Below are 20281 nucleotides of genomic sequence, written 5' to 3'. Positions count from 1 at the left end.
GTTTCATTTTAACTGTTTGCTGATGATATGAAGAGATGGAACAGATATTTGCACATTTATTATGTGTCCAGAAACCTTGCAAATGGGCATTTTAACAATGTATTGAAGAATCCTTTTGGATAATCTGTGTAATCCAATCATCGTCTGTGGATAAGGTCAATTTTGTTTTGTGCTTTCTGATCTTACATCTTTTATGTCATTTTCTTGTCTTACTGTGATTGGTGAAAACCTGCAAAAAAATAGATATAGTGAGATGTTTTTAGCTCACTGGGCCCCAAAGTCAGGGGGAATGATTGCAACGTATCCATGGGTACGATATTTCCTCTAGGGTTTTGTACACAGCTTTTTATCAGGAAAAAGAATATTGCATTCTATGCCCAGTTTGCTAAGAACATTTATTATGAATAAATGCAGATTTATGTTAAACTTTTTCCCCCTGGTATTTCTCCTTTAATCTACTAATGTGTTGATCGCATTATAGCCATATATGGGTATACTTCTATATAGAAGTATAGAAGCATAGGGTTTCTAACGCTTCATTTTTGGGATCTCATTGACACGGCAGTTTGGTTTCTATTCAGTTGAACTATTCCATAGTTATATTCCATAGTAACTAAGGACCTCCTTGCTACCTCCTTATAAAAGAAGGGTAGTATCAGGAAGAATTGGCTACCGTTTCTTTGTAACACTCCTTGCTCATGGTTGCTTTGAATCCTGTGACCTCTTGGTTTCCTTTCTCTGTCTGACTGCCTTTTGTCTTTGATTTCTTTATCCTCTGGTGTTCCTTAGGGCCGTGGAGCTCATCCATCACCTTTTATGGAATTGAGTATGTGCTGATGACTCCCAAATCTGTTTATAATCTCAATTTCTTTTCTGAGCTGTAGTCACAAATACCCAAGTGACTGCCCCATCTTTCCACTTGGATGATTTACAGATACTCCGAAAATGTTCAAAACAGAACTCACCGTTCTCCAACTTTTCTTCTGTCTCCCACCCATTGCTACTATGTTTGTTTGTTTGTTTGTTTTTTTAAATTTTTTTAACGTTTTTATTTATTTTTGAGACAGAGAGAGACAGAGCATGAACGGGGGAGGGGCAGAGAGAGAGGGAGACACAGAATCGGAAGCAGGCTCCAGGCTCCGAGCCATCAGCCCAGAGCCCGATGCGGGGCTTGAACTCACTGACCTCGAGATCGTGACCGGAGCTGAAGTCGGACGCTTAACCGACTGAGCCACCCAGGTGCCCCTGTTTGTTTTTTTTTTAAAGTTTATTTTTGAGAAAGAGAGAACAGGAGCAGGGCAGGGGCACAGAGAGACAGAGGACCCAAAGTGAGCTCCATGCTGACTGCAGAGAGCCGGATGTGGGGTTCACATCTCACAGAACCGGGAGATCATGACCTGAGCCAAGTTGGCTGCTTCACCCACTGAGCCACCCAGGTGCCCCTGACCACCCCTTGCTTCTAGAGCTGCTCTCCCTCCAGGGATTCCTTCAGGTCCTCCTACTCCATGCATCCAGGTGCAAAAGAAGAAGCTTGAAAGTGCCGGCTTCTCTGCCTTTTTATAGCCCCAAATCCATCACCAAGACTTGCTGATTCCATCTCCTAAATGCTTCTCATAGCCATGAATTTCGCTCCATTTCTAGACATTAATCTTAGTCAAGGCTATCATTCTCCTTTCGAAAATGCTACTACCAAATTTCTTTATTTGCCTTCAGCCTTGCTGTATCCAATAAATTCCTTTCTTCCTTTCCTTTTTCCTTTCTCCCTCCCTTCTTTCCTTCCTCCCTTTCTTTCTCTTTCTTCCTATAATTTTAAATATTTATTCTAAATCAAAAATTTTGTCATACAAAATAATTTACCCATAGTTCATTGTACAACATTGTTCTTGAAATATACACTTTACAAAATTAATAGAATTTAATTTGGCAGTGTGACAGTAACATTGAAAAGGGCCAAGGACCAAGTTTTTAATTTTATTTTTAATTTTTCAATTTTTTTTTTTTTAATTTCATTCACTATTTTGGATGTGGTCTGGCAACACCAGAACACTTAATGCCAACACACACAAGAGCTGTAACTCTGAGTTCATTTCTGGTACATTAATGGCTTGTGTCAAACTCATTGTTCCTAGAACATAGAGCAGATATGTTTGTTTATTATTTCCTTATTTAATCTGCAATGATTTTCTACCTATTTTCTGTTAATTAAGGCTAGATGGACACCATTATATCTCTGGCCAAAACAAATAGAACAAGTACAAAAATAAAGAGCAAAACTGGGGAATATGTTTAACTACTCAGAAGACATGTTGCTCAGAGGTACCTGAAGAACATTGTAATTACAGTAAATTATCAGTGAGAAGACTTTAATTTCAGAAAAGTAATTTGGGTTTTGCCGTCTTTTTGTATTTTGTTTGATCAGTACAAAATATAACTTAGTTCTCTCCTGAAATCCCAATTATCTAAAAAATCTGAGGAAAATACCACTTTTTTTCTCTTTCCCCAGCAGTAATGTTTATAGTTACCTTTTTTGTGTTCACATTACATTTTATTCTTACTTCTTATTATTTCTTTCTGTGTTTTCACTATTTTCTGGATCTCCTAATGCTTTTTTTTTTTTTTTGTAGCAAAGTATATTACTTTTGGAAATGACTCTGACACATAGCAGGTACTCAAGATATATTCATTGAATTATAACTAAATTTTAGGACAGTTTATTTAGATTTAGATTATTAGATTATTTCAAAACTTTCTATGAAAAACAACGAAAATATTTGGATCTAAATGGCATAGTATTTCAGGTGAGGTAATTTTTTTCACAAATCAGCGAAAAAGAATCTGGCCCATATTTGCATGCTAACGAATTTGACTTCAACCTTTGGATCATTACCTCAAGTGGAAAATTTGAATCCTTGCCAACTATAAATAGAAACACAAACGGTTTGGTTTGGAAATGAGTAGCTCTTTCAAATAAATAAAACCATCTTCATGAAAGTATATGGGATGCTACCCCTTAGCAGATGGTTCTGGATTAAGATCGGCATTACAATAAAGCAGAGAAATTTCCATATATGTATATATATGAGACTGTATCCAACAGAAGAAGGTTCTGGTTAACACTGGAATCGCAACGGTGAAGGTAACTATCAGAAATGGATGCTGTGCTGAGACGGTTTGATTACAAATTTGCTAATGAGACACGACGTTAGAAATTTGGATTTTTTCCTGCGGAAATGTTAGCCGGACTGGATAAAATCTTTCTTACGCTGTCAACAGCAGAATTCATAATTGGAATGTCGGGGAATGTGTTCGTTGGAGTGGTGAACTGCTCTGAATGGATCAAGAACCAAAAAATCTCTTTTGTTGACTTCATCCTCACCTGCTTGGCTCTCTCCCGAATCACTCAGCTGCTGGTGTCATTGTGGCAATCATTTGTAATGACACTATCTCCGCCTTTCTATTCCACTTGGAAATCAGCAAAACTTATTACTTTGCTTTGGAGAATAACTAATCACTGGACTACCTGGTTTACCACCTGCCTGAGCATTTTCTACCTCCTTAAAATAGCTCACTTCTCCCACTCTTTCTTCCTCTGGCTGAAGTGGAGAACGAACAGAGTGGTTCTTGCCATTCTTGTCCTTTCTTTGCCCTTTCTGCTGTTTGACTTCCTGGTGCTAGAATCATTGAATGATTTCTTCTTAAACGTCTATGTGATGGATGAAAGTAATCTGACATTACATATAAATGACAGTAAAAGCCTTTACATTAAAACCCTGATTCTTCTTAGTTTTTCCTATACCATTCCTATTGTTCTGTCCCTGACCTCACTGGTCCTATTGTTTCTGTCCTTGGTAAGACACATCAGAAATTTGCAGCTCAAGTTCATGGACTCCAGGGACCCCAGCACACAGGCCCATAAGGGGGCCATTAAAATGGTTATGTCTTTCCTCCTCCTCTTCACAGTTCATTTTTTTTCCATCCAATTGACAAACTGGATGCTTTTGATATTTTGGAACAACAAGTTCACTAAGTTTATCATGTTGGCCATATATGTCTTTCCCTCGGGCCACTCATTAATTTTGATTCTGGGAAACAGCAAACTGAGACAGACAGCCTTGAAGGTACTGCGGCATCTTAAAAGCACCTTGAAAAGAGAAAAAACAGTTTCGTCTTTACAGATAGACGTTCCAGGGTCTTTCTAAAGATAAAGACTTAATGAGGAGTCTTTGAGGATCAATTTCACTTCTCTTTTTTTTTCCCCCTACAGGGTTCCTTTAAGTATTGTCAAACATTAATGAAATTTTCCCTAGAAAAAGTTACTTTTGATGATAATTGACCCATGGTCAGCCAATATAATTTTTAAAGTATTCAGTTTTGTTTAACACAGTGGTTACCAATATTTAAAAATCGCAAATAGGCTTTCAAAGAGGATCTAAATTATTTAATTTTATATGCAAAAGATTTATGTAATTGTAATTCATATTACATGTCAGAAGCATGTCGTATTTTAGAAATCAAGATAAATTACTATTCACTAGGTAGATGATCTATAAAATGGTGATAGAAAAGTTAATTGAGCAACTAAAGTCAGAGATGGGAAAAACATGACCTCATAGGGTAAAGGCTTAATTTTTTTTAAATGAAAAAGCTTTTCATTGTCATTAGAAGTCTTATTGATAACATGGGAATGAGTTATTTGAAAATAATATTCATAGTGCAAAACAAAATAAACTAGAAACACATGCTTATAATGCTAATCTTAATTTGAAAGTGGTATTTTGACTATCATAACCTAAATTTAGATACAGTAACGACAAATTCTAAATAAAGTTAAGGGTAGAAAAGTTTACTATAACATTTTGAACATGATGTTGTAGATTTTAATATTATACAGATGCTATGCAGCTATATATAATGGAATTCTTTAAAAATGAAGAATTCTTGGGTCGCGTGGGCGACTCAGTCAGTCAAGTGTCTGACTCTTGGTTTAGGCTCAGGTCATGATCTCACAGCCTAAGATGGAGTCCCCATCGGGCACCACGCTGGCTGTGGAGCCTGCTTGGGATTCTCTCTCCCTCTCTCTCTCTCTCTCTCTCTGCCCCTCCCGCACCCCTTTCTCTCAAAATAAATACACTTTTTTAAAAAATGAAGAATTTACTTAGGGTTTCTTAGGGTTTACTTCCTTAGTAAACCCTAAGGGTTTACTTTCGATGTATTCTTTAGATTGCGTTAAAGAAACAAAAAGTTGTAATTAAATGATGATAAATACGTGGGTTGTAAATTAGTCTTGACGGACCTGTAGGTACGGACATTGTTCTAGGGCTGCTCCCTGGACCTGGAATGGTGTTAGAATTATGAACATTTCTCCCTGTCCTCCCTCGCCGTATTTAGAAAACTAAACCTCTAACATGTCTAGGCTGTGTGGTGCTTCTGTGTATTGATAACAATAACGATGTGGATAACGGTTTTAATCATAAGACATATTTTACCATTTTTCCTAAGTAATTTACATTTTACAAAAGAAGATTTATTTATTTGGCCCTTAACTTAGTATTTTGTCCGATCATCACTGTAATTATCTGGCTTTGGTAAAAGCGAATATGCAAATCAGGCTGAGTACCTTTAGATTCAGGCATTGAGTTTGTTTTGTTTTAGATAGCCTTTCATAGAAATGACTTAGACATAATCTTATACTATTTATAAGATGGTAACCAAGCACATTGTTTAATTTTTAGCATTATGAAACTTTTCTTTGGTACGCAAGATAAAGTGATTGAGCTAATTTTTTAGCAGCTCTTCTTTCTAAGAAGTAGGCCTTAGGGATAAGTGAGTGAATGTTTAACTTGGAGTGAGTCAACACTCATGCAACAAAGTCAGGGAGATGGAACTATAAGGAATAGGGCTCTAGTCTTGACAAAGCAAAGGACTAGTAAAAGAAGACAAGGTCATAGGCTGGGGTCATTGCAACTGATGTACTGTAGATTGTATTTGAAGAGCGAGTGAGATCGAGCCTTGCATCTCTACTTTCCCCGTAACAAGAGATGTCATGGGGGACTCAACAGCAGCTGAGCCACGATCCAAGAAGAGCCACTCCCAACACAGGCATGGCCAGTGTCATCCACCCAGAGAAGAAATATCCATAATTGTATCCTACCCTGGGACCAAAGTGTTGGGGAAAGATGGAGATTGTCACTGATTTCTTGTTAACTATTCTTCTCCCCCATCAAATAAATGTTCAGTTAAATATTCTGGTGTAATGATTGGTTCTTTCCATTTGTCTACCAGGTGATTTATGGAAGAGGAACAAATAACTTGTTTCTACTGCTGAAATGGTCGTATCTCTGATCCTCAGGGTGACTACTGGAGGCAACTGATAAGACGTAAATCAAGCACAGCAAGACAGTTTTCATGAACCCTGGTGATGAATGTGCCATATAGAAACCCATACCTCTACTGATCTCTGAGAAAGGCATGCAAATTTCCTCAAGGTCTCTGGTGGTTTGTCTGCTATCTGCCAGTAGGTGGCTTCTCTCATAAGATCTTGATTAGACCCCATCTCCTCTGAGCCAGGGATGCCTTTGAGGGACATGCGCATCATTGCAGGGTCTTCCCAATTCTGTCATTTGAGACACCGGATATGTTGCCTAGAGTAACTCCATATCCTATTCAGGACCTTAAGACCAATCTTCACAAGAACAAATTGATTTGAAAAGTTTGAGGAATTTGAAAAACACATACAGGCAAACTTGTCTTTTGTCTCCTTGTACACTTATAGACTACAGCTTTTCAAATTTTATTTTTTATTTTTTTTCCATCAATATTAACACAGCCTCAGAAGACGGTGGAAATACCCAATCATTCTTATTTTGAGCGTGAGACAGGTTTGCCAGTGTGGAGGTTGGTATCAGTTAGACTGGCCCTGTCTTAGGTTGTCATGAGAAAGAGCCAGTGAGGATGTTTGCCCCCTAAGGACTTTGAGGGGAAAAGACCCATGGCCTTCAGTTTTGAAAACTAAAAGAATATGCTAAGTGAAACAAAAATCTACGATGAAACATGAAAGGTTGTTCATGTAAGCAGTGATTACGCTGGGCAAATAGTCTCCATTTGTGAAAGATGAAATCTCCGTCCCTTCAGGCGGTGGCCCTTGCCCCAGCTAATTGCTTCTTCAACTAGGGTCCAGCCAAAGAAACACTGAAGTTCTCTTTTACTTAAAAACAAAACAAAACCAAACCCAAACAAACAAACAAAAACCCCACAAAGGCCAGTACTTTAATGCAGTGACTATCAAGTTCAGTGCATGAAAGTTCCTCACTGCAATTCAAAAAGAACTAGGAAGCTACTTCTGTGTTTGCAAATGAATGGAAAAGCTTGCTATTGATAGGATGGGAGAGAGCATCACAGGGCAACATTTGTTGCCCGCTTCTCTGAGACTGTCAGGAGATCTAAACATGCGGGCTTGGGGAGGGAAAGGCAACCAGAAAGAATCCAACAGAAAGGTCAGGTATATTTTTTCACTGGAGATGTCACAGACACGGGGAGGAAACAGGAAGAACTCAAGCCCCGCCCCCACCCCCAAGGTGGTATTAATGATAGGACCTCATAAAATATTCAGTTGAACCATCTTTATTTAAACCCACATAAGTGTTAGTTCATCACTATATAAGTATCACTCCCTATCACTCAGGAAGTCAGCATTTTGTTTGAAATAGGCCAACATAGGCTTCCAAATGTATTTTCTCACAATTGCTTAGAAGAATTGTCTCTCTTTCAACTGATGACTATAACGTAAGTGTTCATACGTTTTCGGATTTAAATCAGTCATCATTGGAAGTTCAGACTATTTGGGATTGTCACTGTATCATACACATAAGTTTAATTAATTATCTGCCCAAGCATTTTGTAATAATATACCTTATGTTTATACATGCAATAATACTTTTTCTTTATCAAGTATAACAACTTCTATTTTAAGATAGATCTGGAAATATCAGTGATCTCTAGGGCCTTCTTGGTTTCCTGACACAAAATACAGAGTTTTGGGGACACCTGGGTGGCTCAGCTGGTTGAGTGTCCGACTCTTGATTTCAGCTCAGGTCATGATCCCAGGGTCATGTGACTGAGCCTTATGTCTGCTCAGCATGGAGGCTGCTTGGGATTCTCTCTATCTCTCTCTCTCTTTCTCTCTTCCTGTCTCTTTCTCCAGCTCGTGCATGCTTTCTCTCTCTCTAAAAATTAAAGATTAGAAAATTAAAATTAAAAAACAAAATATAGAATTCTCTAACCGTCTCCAACTCCCTTGCCTGGAAGTACTTCTTTTTCATGAAGAAAAGTAAAAAAGTCCCCACCTCCTGGGTGCTACACCTTTTATGATTCGGTATGACTTCTGGCTTTCAACCAGAAAGGCTGGAGAGCAGGGTCAGTCATTTCCAGGTTAGTACAGAAATTGTGCGTGAATTCACACATATGTCATAGAACTTTCTCCAATTTTAAAGAGTTGCTTTCGTTTCTTGTTCTTATACTTGTTTGCACAGTCGAGTCTCATTCATTGGTCTCTTTTTCTCTGCTCCCAATAGGATTACCAACTAAGTTAGTATTCATTCATTTAACCAATAGCTATTGAGGGTTTACTGTTTGCCAGCCCCTCCCTGTCCACATCGGTGGACAACAAAATAGTCCCTTCTGTCCTGGAGCTTAATGTGATCGTAGAGGTACTTGGTAGCTAAGGTCACCTAGTCTACATGCCTGACATTATGTTTTTGGTGCCTGTAAAATCCTAGGCCCCCACTCTCAATGTGCATAAAAGCAGAACACCAGGTCGGTGCTCCCTTTGGTGCCCTGTGACTTCTGGCGTGGCCTTTGAGTGTTCAGGCATTGGCAATGTAGAGCATCACTATTGACAGTCTGAGGCCAACACAAAACAGGTAGTTTTAACCAGAGTCAAAATTGGATGAATGGGGAATGCATTGTCAGAGGGCTAGGGGGCAAAATTCCTGTCTCGTTCCTGGAGAATCTTCATAGATTTGCAGCTTTCAGGTACAAAGATTTTTGCCTGGGTTCAGAAGGTACTTTAAACCATGTATGGAGGAGTTCTCAATGGGTGCCAACAATATATCCTAGACAATTAAGTAAGATTCCCTGGGGTTGGCTCACAGACATTAACATATATTAATTATTAATATAACACACGTACGTACACCTAAAGTTCTCTCAATAGGAGAGAGAACCTTGCGGTTGAGGTTGAAAGACGATTGTATTAAAGTTACCTGTTTGTTGAAACCAAAACCAAACTAAAATAAATTTTACTGTAACTGAATTTTTTATGAGACAAAAGATTTTACCAAAAGCAGGATAAATGAAAAGAACCCCTTCCCACTCCCCACTCCTCCATTTTTTTTTTCTACTCTATTTTTTTCTTACTATTTTTTCCCTCTCAGTTGACAAGAGCTTATTCAGAATCAAATAGGCAGTAACTGATTGAGAAGAAAGCTCAAAAAATTCAGAGTAACAGCTCAAATAGGTCTGATATTGGTACCTTTGCATATGGTTTTATACCCTTCTGGAAGATCATTTCCCTTTGTGTCTATTTCTTCAGGAAATCCTGAAAAGTTTCAAGATCCCATCCAGTCGTCACTATCCTGGTGAAACCAGAACTTTTGGCTGTAGATTTTGTAGCACCCTTCTCTGTGTGGCAAGTTACATTTTGGTCAAACTTCTGTCACATTCAATGGTAACAGTTTATTTGACGTTGCTTTTCCTAATACCCTGTGAGCTCCTTGACGTTACTTCTCTTTATTACGCTTACCACATCTATAATAGTGTCTGAAATATGATGGGTTTTATCAAATGGATTTAATGAATAGTGCCTGAGAATTCTATTAAAATTAAGCAACCTGAATCCAAATTGTATTTTCTTCTTTCTTTCTTTCTTTCTTTCTTTCTTTCTTTCGAGAATCCCAAGCAGCCTCCACACTGTCAGCACAGAGCCCCATGCTGGGCTCAATCTCACAAACCGTAGATCATGATCTGGGCCGAGATCAAGAGTCCAACGCTTTGCTGACCGCGCCACCCATGTGCCACCCAAATGGTATTTTCCATTGAAAAGGAAAGCGCTGGGGCGGCTGGGTGGCTCAGTCAGTTAAGCATCCGATTTCGGTTCTGGTCATGATCTCATGGTTTGTGAGTTCGAGCCCTGTGTCAGGCTCTGTGCCGATAGCAGCAACGCCTGGAGCCAGTTTTGGATTCTGTGCCTCCCTCTCTCTCTACTCTCCCTCCTTTGCTCATGCTCTCTCTCTCTCTCTCTCTCTCAAAAATAAACATTAAAAAAATAAAAGAAAGGAAAGTGCAAATCAGTGTAAAGAAATCGCCTCGTATTTGCATGTTCCCATATTTGACTTTATTCTTCCAGATGTCCTCACAAGCGGAACACTGCTGTCAGTGCCAGTGATGAGTGGGAACATTTACTGTTTAATTTGGAAATCAGTAGCTGATTAGAAGTTACATTAAAGTTTTTCATTTAGGTCTGTGAGACCGGATCTCCTTGTGTAAAGCTCGGACTTACAGCTGGAACCAAAGAGAAAGATCTTTCGTGAAGATCAATGAGATAGTATCTGAGCATTTTTAATATCAAAGTGAAAGGTATCAAAGTGGACTTTACCCTCCAACGTTTGACAGAACAACAACAACAACAATCAGTGAAACATAGGGCTAGCTTCCTGGATTCTTTCTACAGAAATGCCATCTGGAATCGAAAATACCTTTCTGACAGCAGCAGTAGGAGCATTCATGATTGGAATGTTGGGGAATGGTTTCATCGTACTCGTCAACTGCATTGACTGGGTGAAGCATCGAAAGCTCTCGCCAGCTGACTGCATCCTCACCAGCCTGGCTGTCTCCAGAATCATTCTTCTTTGGATGATACTATTCGATTCGCTTGTAATGGTGTTTTGGCCACATCTATATAACATTGAGAAACTAGCTACCGCTGTTAGTATCTGTTGGACAGTGACCAATCACCTAGCTACCTGGTTTGCCACCTGCTTGAGTGTTTTCTATTTCTTTAGGATAGCCAATTTCTCCCACCGCTGTTTCACCTGGCTGAGGCAAAGAATTAGCAGGGTGCTCCTTGTGCTTCCTCTGGGGTCTTTATTCTTACTGGTTTTCAACTACAAATTATTAGTTGGATTTTCTGATCTCTGGGCTACCATCTACCACAACTATGAAAGAAACTCAACTCGGCCCCTAGATGTAAGTAAAACTGTGTATCTTAACAGCTTGGTTATTCTCAGTTTCATCTACTTAATCCCCTTCCTTCTGTCCCTGACCTCACTGCTCCTTTTATTTCTCTCCTTGATGAGACATACCAGGAACATGCAACTGAACTCCAGCTCGAGGGACTTCAGCACAGAGGCCCATAGAAGGGCCATGAAAATGGTGATGTCTTTCCTCCTCCTCTCCACGGTTCATTTTTTTTCCATCCAGTTAACAGGTTGGATTTTCCTTTTACTGAAGAAACATCATGCCAATTTGGTGGTCACGTTGACATCGGCTCTTTTTCCTTCAGGCCACTCATTGATCCTCATTTTTGGAAACAGCAAACTGAGACAAACTGCTTTAGGACTACTGTGGCATCTCAATTGCCACCTGAAAATGGTGAAACCTTTAGCTTCATAGATTTCCAGAATTTTCTATAACCCAAGAGAATTAATGATGAACATTGAAGATCCATTTTAACTTTTGTTTTTCTCACTGGATGCTTTTTAGATACTATTAAACATCACAGACTTTCCCTAGAATGACCTATAAACTTAATAAGCAAACATGATTGCCATTGTAAAACTTGCTGGTAACAAGAAAATACTTGAGTCAGTATGAATATAAAATTTATAATGCAACATGTATTAATGTTACACATGCTAGCAGATATTTATTACATTCATATGTGAGAAAAAATGATTATTTAGAAAAGAAAATCCTCTCCGAGTTGAACGAGGTGGAATATTTGTACAATACTAAGTTAAAAAGAAAGGAATAAAAATGCCAGAAGCACGGTCCCGTAACAAAGACATAACTTTTAAAACAAAGGAACAGACTGTCACTATGAATCCAAGCTAGAATAGACACTACATTTGTTGAATAAGACAAAAAAATTGACTTAATCTATAAAAAGAAATTGAATAATTATCCCTAAGTGTAGAATAATGCTTTTATGTCTACTTTATGCACTTAGACACTGGGTTTGTGTGGGGTGTGTGTCTGCATGTAAGGATTGATTATATGAACATTTGTGTATCTTGTCAAAGAGGACAAACACAACCAACTCACTCACCAGGGATAAGAAGGGAAAGTTTACAAGGGAATATTGTGTATTTGTATAAAATTTAAACATGTGTGTGTATATATGTAGTGCTAGGTTGACTTTTCTCCTAAAATAATTGAAATGAAATCAAAGTACCTGAAAATGTATATAATCTTAAGGTCAGCAGGTGGCAAAATTGTGCTTGCTAATGATATGGAAATTGTGAATATAAGTTTGATATATAGTAATTTTTAGAGATTATAATTTTAAACATGTTTTAAAACTATCAACAATGAAGAGATCTTTGTAGGGTTTTAAATGGCTGTCATTGTTTCAATTGCAGAAGCAAACAAAAAACAAAAACAAATTAGATAATCAAGGTTGAATACATGTGGGTTATAAGTCAATTTTGATGGAGCAGTAGGTCAGGTCTGATGCTGGGAAGAATATAAAAACCATAAGGGTTTTGTGTCTTACTCCAGGAACCATCTGATGTAACCATGATGATTAGGACCCATGCACATAAGACCCACATAAAGATTTAGATTTTTTAAAATATAGTTTTAAAAGATTTATTAAGTAATCTCTACACCCAACATGGGGCTCAAACTTACAACCCTGAGATCAAGGGTCTCATGCTCTGCAGGCTGAGCCAGCCAGGCCACCTAAAGATTTATATTTTTCAACTTCACTCATTATGTTGGACACTATATAAGAAATTTCCTGGGTGGGGGGTGGGGGAATTAGATGGTGACCAAAAGGTACAAACTTCCAGTTATAAGAAAAATACATACTAGGGATGTAATGTATAACATGGGAACTATGATTAACACTGCTGTATGGTATGCTATCACAGTGGATCCTGAAAGTTCTTGAAAGTTGCTGAGAGTGGATCCTAAAAGTTCTCATCATTGGGGCACCTGGGTGGCTCAGTCGGTTGGGCGTCCAACTTCGGCTCAGGTCATGATCTCACGGTCTGTGAGTTCAAGCCCCACGTCAGGCTCTGCGCTGGCAGCTCAGAGCCTGGAGCCTGCTTCAGATTCTGTCTCCGTCTCTCTCTGCCCCTCCCCCACCCTCACTGTGTCTCTCTCAAAAAAAAAACAACAAAAAAAAAAACATAAAAGTTCTCATCACAAGGAAAAGTACTTTTTTGGGGGTATCTACGTGAGATAGTGGATTTTAACTGAACTTATTGTGGTAATTATTTTGCAATAATTGTAAGTCAAGTTATTATGGCGCACAGTTTAAGATTATACAGTGCTGTGTGTCAACCAAATCTCTATAAAATGGAAAGAGAAGACATTTCCTAATGATTGTCCCTGGGATTATCTTGCTCAAGGAAAGGTGAAATTCTAATACTGGTTATATTTAGATTCAGATATTGAGGATAATTTGCTTTAGAATGCATCCTGTTCAATAGGAAAGTTAGATTACTTTGCGCTTATTAGAAAACAAGCATATTTAGTTTTCGTTTTTAGATTTACACTCTGGTATCAGTCAACTTTAATGACCAAGATGAAAATGATTTAAACAACCATTATGAGTGGGATTTAGCAGTAAATGTCTCACAGGGACTATGTCTTCACTTCTCATGTAGTAATGTTGGGGGGATGAAGCTATAAGCAGGAACCTATTCCTGACAATAAGAAGCACAGAAAATGACTATTAAAATGTGAGGCCTGTGCTATAGACTGGTTAGTGGCTACTGATGTATTGCATTTTCCCTATTAAAAAGATAATTTGAGATTGAGGCCTATGGTTCCCCCTTCCTGTAACAAGAGCCTGTGTTAGAGACTCTAGTCATGATCCAAGAAAAGCTACACCTATCACATCTATAGCTAGTCCCATGCAATCAGGAGAGAATTGTATCTTATTCTGGGACCAAGTTATTGTTCCCAGTGATTGCCATTGCTTTCTTGTTATCACTTCCCTCCAAAAGGAATTTTTTTTTTTAAGAATTTTTTTAAAGTAATCTCTACAGGGGCGCCTGGGTGACTCAGTCGGTTAAGCATCCGACTTCAGCTCAGGTCATTATCTCGCGGTCCGTGAGTTTGAGCCCTGCATCGGGCTCTGTGCTGACCTCTCAGAGCCTGGAGCCTGTTTCGGATTCTGTGTCTCCCTCTCTCTCTGACCCTCCCCCATTCATGCTCTGTCTCTCTCTGTCTCAAAAACAAATAAACGTTAAAAAAAAAATTAAAAAAAAAAAAAAAGTAATCTCTACACCCAACATGGGACTTGAACTCATGGCCCCAAGATCAAGAATCACATGCTCTACTGACTGAGCCAGCCAGGCACCCCTTAAAGACACTCTTTATAGTCTTAATGTACTAAGTTTTATTTATTTATTTTTTCAGTTTGCCCACACCTGAGACCAGGAGAGTTGCAAATAACTTGTTTTCAATGCCAAAAGAGGCTTTTGCCTGAGCCCTTGCCCTTGGTGTAGAGCTTGGCCTGGACCCTTGCCCAAGCTAAGAAAGTTTAATTTCGAGCCATATGGTCTTGAAATTTACTAAAAGAAAAGGTACCAATGGAAATATGCATGGATCAATACGGATTCAAAGGTGACATTGTCGACTTCCTGATGGTTTAGGTATTTTGTCTGCTGTTCTGGATTGAACTTCGTGTGCTCTGAACCAGGGACTTCCTTAACTGAGGTACGGAAACAAGGGGGCCATGTGCAAGACCCATAATTTCACACTCCACTCACCTGCGACGTTGGTTAGTGCTTTTTGTAGGAATCGATGCCATATGCTGGACGCCTCTCAGGATAAATCTTCATTTAAAAAATTGATCAGATGATTGGTTTGAACAATTGAGAAAGAAAGTTATTGACAGAGGTTATTTGTAGGAAAAAAATCACAGGTGACAGATGGGCTAGTTTCTTTCTTTTTTTAAAATGTTTGTTTATTTTTGAGAGAGAGAGACAGAGTACAAGCAGGAAAGGGGCAGAAAGAAAGGGAGACACAGAATCCGAAGCAGGCTCCAGGCCCCGAGCTGTCAGCACAGAGCCCGACGTGGGGCTTGAACCCAAAACCATGAGATCATGACATGAGCCAAAGTCAGACGCTTAACCAACTGAGCCACCTAGGCACCCTTGGGCTATTTTCAATTTTAGCACTTTTGGGAAACACCAACATCCATGCAGCTTTATAACACAAAGGCACTGGTACCTCTATTCCTTGGCACCATGTTTAAATGAGTTAGTTTAAAAAATAACTTCTTTTTCCTTTTATACAGATCTAACTTGACCTCTGAATTTTAAGGCCTCCTATTAATTACAGTCCTCTTTGACTTCAGTTTGAAATGCTTTCAAAGTTTTCTTTTTATTAATTGGCAAACTAAGATAGTTTCTTAAAAAAAATCTCCTTTTTCAAATTAAACCTCTTTTTATTTATTTGTTGGCCCCACTCTCCATGATTTCAGAGCAGACATTTGAAGCACACTATTTCATTAGCAACTTTTACCTTTTGGTTGTGATAATTTATTTTTCCTCACTTTGGTTCCTATGAAAAGGTATACTAAATCTATTTCACCCAGTATAATGAACAACTTTCATTCTTCTTTGTTCATGGATGCCCTCCACTACCTTCCTGTGAATAAATCCACAGTATTGGAAAGCCATAAAGATGGGCAAAATTTCCTAATGTATGTGGCAGATCCCTAATTAGGATAGGAACTGGTAGGATTGCCTGGCCTCAGAGGTACTGCAGCTAAAACTACTAAGGATTCCATAGTTCCTTATCATTTGTTGTAGGCACTCAGTAATGTCCTTGGCCTTTTGATTGTTCCAAGAGCATGACTGAGATTGGTATTTGTGTGGAGGAGAGGTGAGGAGAAGTGGACTTTAGCTGTAAAGATTCATGACTTGTTCTGATGGTAATCTTGCTGGGCAGTAGGTTATTAAAGATTTCTTATTAAAATTGTAATGAAGTTCCCACACTCGTGGTAATCCAAGCAGATTTATGTGACTCAACTGAAACCTGTTGAAATTCTATTTATTGCAGGGATTCCTTTCTTGGTTCACTTGCTCGAAACCTTCCAAGTCTATTCTTCAGACTACTTTCCAGGCTGTTTCTGGCATTTTCCTCCCCCTCTCCTTTTGTTCCTATATGCCTAAACTTTCATTCCTGCCCCTTGACGTCTCCACGTGTAAGTCCCATTTTCTTTTTGACTCTATCAAATCTATTCATGCTCTACCAGGAAAAGTCCCCATTAGAATAGGATTGTAAGACTTTTAACAGAAAATTTAGTTAGGCCTCCCCAAAGCAGTGATGGACAGTTTCAAAATTCATGATTAGCTAATCTCTACACCTTAAGGGGAAAGTGTTTCCATTCTAGGGGTAATGTCTTTTTCTCTGTCTCCCTTCATCCCCTTCCCTACAAACAGGCCAAATGACTTCAGGCAGCAGACAGTATAAAATACTGGACTTAATATCAAATTATATCAAATGCTTATATTCTCATACATAAAGCCCTCAATAATTACACTAAAGAAAAAAAAAAAAAGATATTGCCAACTATTACCCAGGAATTACTTTTGTTTGAAAATTTAAGAAACAGGATTATTCAGAATTACCTATACATCATAAAAAATTGATTCTCTCATCAAAAGTATCTTTAGAGATAAACTGTGGTTTGGCCAATTACTATGACCTTGGGAAATTACTTAGCCTCTTTAAATCCCAGTTTCCTTATCTGAAAAATGATGATAAAAAGGTCTTCCTCATAGGGTATACATGAGAATTATGGAGACCCTGTATGTAAATAACTGCACAGTTCCTGGTAGTAAAAACTCAATCAAATTAAAAATGCTGGCAATAATGATATGCCCTTTTAGCCAAGCAATCACAAGTATTTTTGCTCTCAACTAAAGTTATATTAACTTCTTGTTCCCTTTTAAGTTATATTATATTCTATGATCACATTTCCCTTTTATAGTTAAAATATAACACAGTCCTCATCCCCCAGCATTTTTATCATTTACACTTCATAAACGTTTTTTCTTTTTTGGTGAGAACTATGCCACCTCTTTGCTTCTCCATGCTTGCAGGATCCTTGGACCAATCAATATTCATGGTGGCCTGAAAGAGCTCAATTTATGGGCAATGAAGTGAATCACTTTATTATCAGGGGCAAATATCTTTATTTCCTTCATTGATGACCATGTGTGGGAAAAAACCCCAACTAATTTGGCATTTATTCAACTATGCCTGGATGTACTTTGCATTAGGCAATGCTATAGGTAAGGGACAGAGCAATGAATGTTTTTGGCTTCATGGATGTTGCCTAGAAGGATGCTAAAAGGAATAAAACTATTTGCACATTAGAATAATAAGTGGTTTAGTCAGGGCAAAAATCGTGTTTTCTCCCCTGGGAAACTTCAGTAAGTTATAAATGTTGGAAGAAAAATAGGGACTGGGTGTAAGAGCAATTGTTAAGAATAAAGGGTAAGTCATGGAGCCTTCACTCGGTTCCTACTTTATATTTGCTGATACTATACAGGCTGTAAAACTGGATAGGATACAGTATCTTCCCTCACAGTTTCCAGTATAGCCGGAGGATATGATATAGTAAGTGCTAAGTGCCATGGTTTCTTTAGTGTAACAAAAGGCTGATCTGAAGAAAAAAGGCTGAAGAAGGCACATGTTCATGTAGCCACCTGAATGGAGCATCCCTGTACCTCACTGTACCAGGACTAATGGTAGCCATTCTTTGGTACAAAGACACGAGTACATCCAGGGAATAGTGACGCTCACCATGGGTAAGTCCCTTGGCAGACTTCATTGATCAAATTACATTTCTGATGTTTTAGATTAAAATGTTTTAGTTCCTGCACTCTTAGGGCAATATGTAATAACCAAGGTTAGAGATTGTAGAAACCGGTCTCTTGGATATTTAAAAACAAAAATCCACATCTGATAACTAATGCACAATTAGGCAAAAATGAGGCAGCCTATGAAAATGGCATAAGTTGATGTTAACACAGCCTTTGGATGGAGTAAAAGAAATTAACTTAATATAGTCAGGGGAATCTGGGAAAAACTAAATTAAAACAGTGACATCAACAACAGGCAAAAAGAAAAGAAAAAAGACAAGACAAAAAAAAAAGAAAAGAAAAAAAAATACAGAAGGCAGAAAAAAGTAAAGTAGTAAGAGGAGGACATGACCCAACAGCTTAGAGACAAGGAATAAAGAGTAGGAAATACAATTTCCCAAAGCCAGACCTGGTGCTTAAGGGAACACTTATTTTACCAACCCTAGAGTATACTTGTTGGTGGGACACAGTGGAACACAAAACAGCAAATAGTTTAAACCCTGACCTCTGCAAACAATGGTCCCTTTTATCTCACCTAAAATCCTTCTGGAGGATCTGCCCCATACCCCCAAGGTCAGCACCTTATGGACTTCCTTCAGGCTTGAAAAGCTCTACTGGAAAACAATCGGTATTCTGTGAGTTTTAAGTTTCATTCACATGTTAATGAAATCTTCTGTTGGAACAGATACGGTTTGTGTATGCATCAAGCACTAAGGCAGGCTTATCTTAAATTCTCAGACTGATTTTTTAAAGTAGGTATTTTTATTCATTTATAGTTGAGGAAATTGGGTTTTAGGCAGATTAATGGACTCACCTAAGACCACAAAATGAAGTTTGTATTTTAACAATGATCGGCCTGATTTAAAAACTCAATTCCATTTCACTATGGTGGCTCTTAACCAATGCTGTACTTTTCAATTGCCTGGGGGGGAACTTCTAAAAATAAAACTTAAATTATTTTTTGAGAGAGAGAGAGAGAGAGAAAGAGAGAGAATTCTAAGCAGGCTCCATACTCAGCACGAAGCCTGACTCGGAGCTCGATCTCACAAACCTGGGATCATGACCTGAGCTGAAATCAAGAGTCCAATGCTCAACTGACTGAGCCACTCGGGTCTCCCTAAATTAATTTTTAATCAAGGAAATATATATACAGTTAAGAAAAACCAAAGTACTGTTACACTGGTAGTGAAAGACAGCAATCCTCTATCTTTTCTCTACTTATCTCTGATTTTTTTCTCGAGACAACCACTTCTTATGTTTATTGTTGTTTTTTCTGGATGTCTATATACTGATTTATTGACTTCTCTACATTAGATCTTGACTGATTCTTCCCCATTACACATACCTGTCTCCTCTCCAATCCCCACAATCATTTCTTGTTGCATTAGTATTCAGCATTTATATAATTATGACTGACTTTATAGGACTAGTATTATTCATAATTTGGAAGTATGCAGTGTAGTTCTTGAAAAACTTTGAATTGTCCTGTTTCATAATAAATTTGTTTCCTTAATTTTTTTATTGTTTATTTTTGAGAAAGAGACAGAGCAGAAACAGGGGAGGGGTAAAGAGAGAGACACAGAATCTGAAGCAGGCTCCAGGCTCTGAGCTGTCAGCACAGAGCCCAATGCAGGGCTCAAACTCGCAAGCCTTGAGATTATGACCTGAGCCGAAGTCAGATGCTCAACCGACTGAGCCCGCCAGGCACGTTTGTTTCCTTAATTTTTAAAAACTCTGCAGATCACTAATCCATCCCCAGACTCTGAAAAACTAAGTATCTCTTGTCTTTATATTCAAACACATCCCGTACTCTCAGTTTTTCTTTTTGAGACATTCTACCTATCTTTAGTCATTTCTTACTGAATTCAAGCTGTTCTCTCCTACTCTCCTCCCTCTTAAAAATAGTTATATTACGACTTTAGCAACTTTATGGCATACTCTTTGTGCCCTGTACCCTTTAAATAATCAAATGCTTCTTTTCCACATCAACAAGACTGTATCTCTGAACTTCCTACTTTATAAGGATATCATTACCATTCCATACACTTTCCCCTCCCCCTTCAACAACCCTACTTGAAAACTGTACTTTTCCATTATCAAAGCTGTTAACATTTGCATTCTACTTTGTAACCATAATTAAGTATTCTCTCAAAAGATAAAAACCATAAACAGCA

The 20281-nt window shown here is 38.3% G+C and overlaps 2 protein-coding genes across 2 annotated transcripts; both read left to right on the top strand.

Moving 5' to 3' along the window:
* Positions 1 to 3230: 3230 nt before the first annotated feature.
* On the top strand, positions 3231 to 4199 carry LOC102969714 (taste receptor type 2 member 42-like). The gene has a single exon (XM_007076318.2). The coding sequence runs from the start codon at positions 3231 to 3233 to the stop codon at positions 4197 to 4199; it is 969 nt and encodes a 322-aa protein (XP_007076380.2).
* A 6529-nt stretch (positions 4200 to 10728) lies between these two features.
* On the top strand, positions 10729 to 11667 carry LOC102969999 (taste receptor type 2 member 42-like). Its single transcript, XM_007076319.1, has one exon. It carries the CDS (start codon positions 10729 to 10731, stop codon positions 11665 to 11667), a length of 939 nt encoding a protein of 312 aa, XP_007076381.1.
* The last annotated feature ends 8614 nt before the right edge of the window (positions 11668 to 20281 follow it).

Source organism: Panthera tigris, chromosome B4, assembly GCF_018350195.1.
Source record: "Panthera tigris isolate Pti1 chromosome B4, P.tigris_Pti1_mat1.1, whole genome shotgun sequence".
Taxonomy (NCBI): Eukaryota; Metazoa; Chordata; class Mammalia; order Carnivora; family Felidae; genus Panthera; species Panthera tigris.
Note: the sequence above shows the minus strand (reverse complement) of the source record. Positions and strands in the feature narration are given on the sequence as shown.

What these genes read in the sequence shown, in the direction of transcription:
- LOC102969999 (XM_007076319.1), top strand. Translation starts at nt 10,729, where the DNA reads ATGCCATCTGGAATCGAAAATACCTTTCTGACAGCAGCAGTAGGAGCA.
- LOC102969714 (XM_007076318.2), top strand. Translation starts at nt 3,231, where the DNA reads ATGTTAGCCGGACTGGATAAAATCTTTCTTACGCTGTCAACAGCAGAA.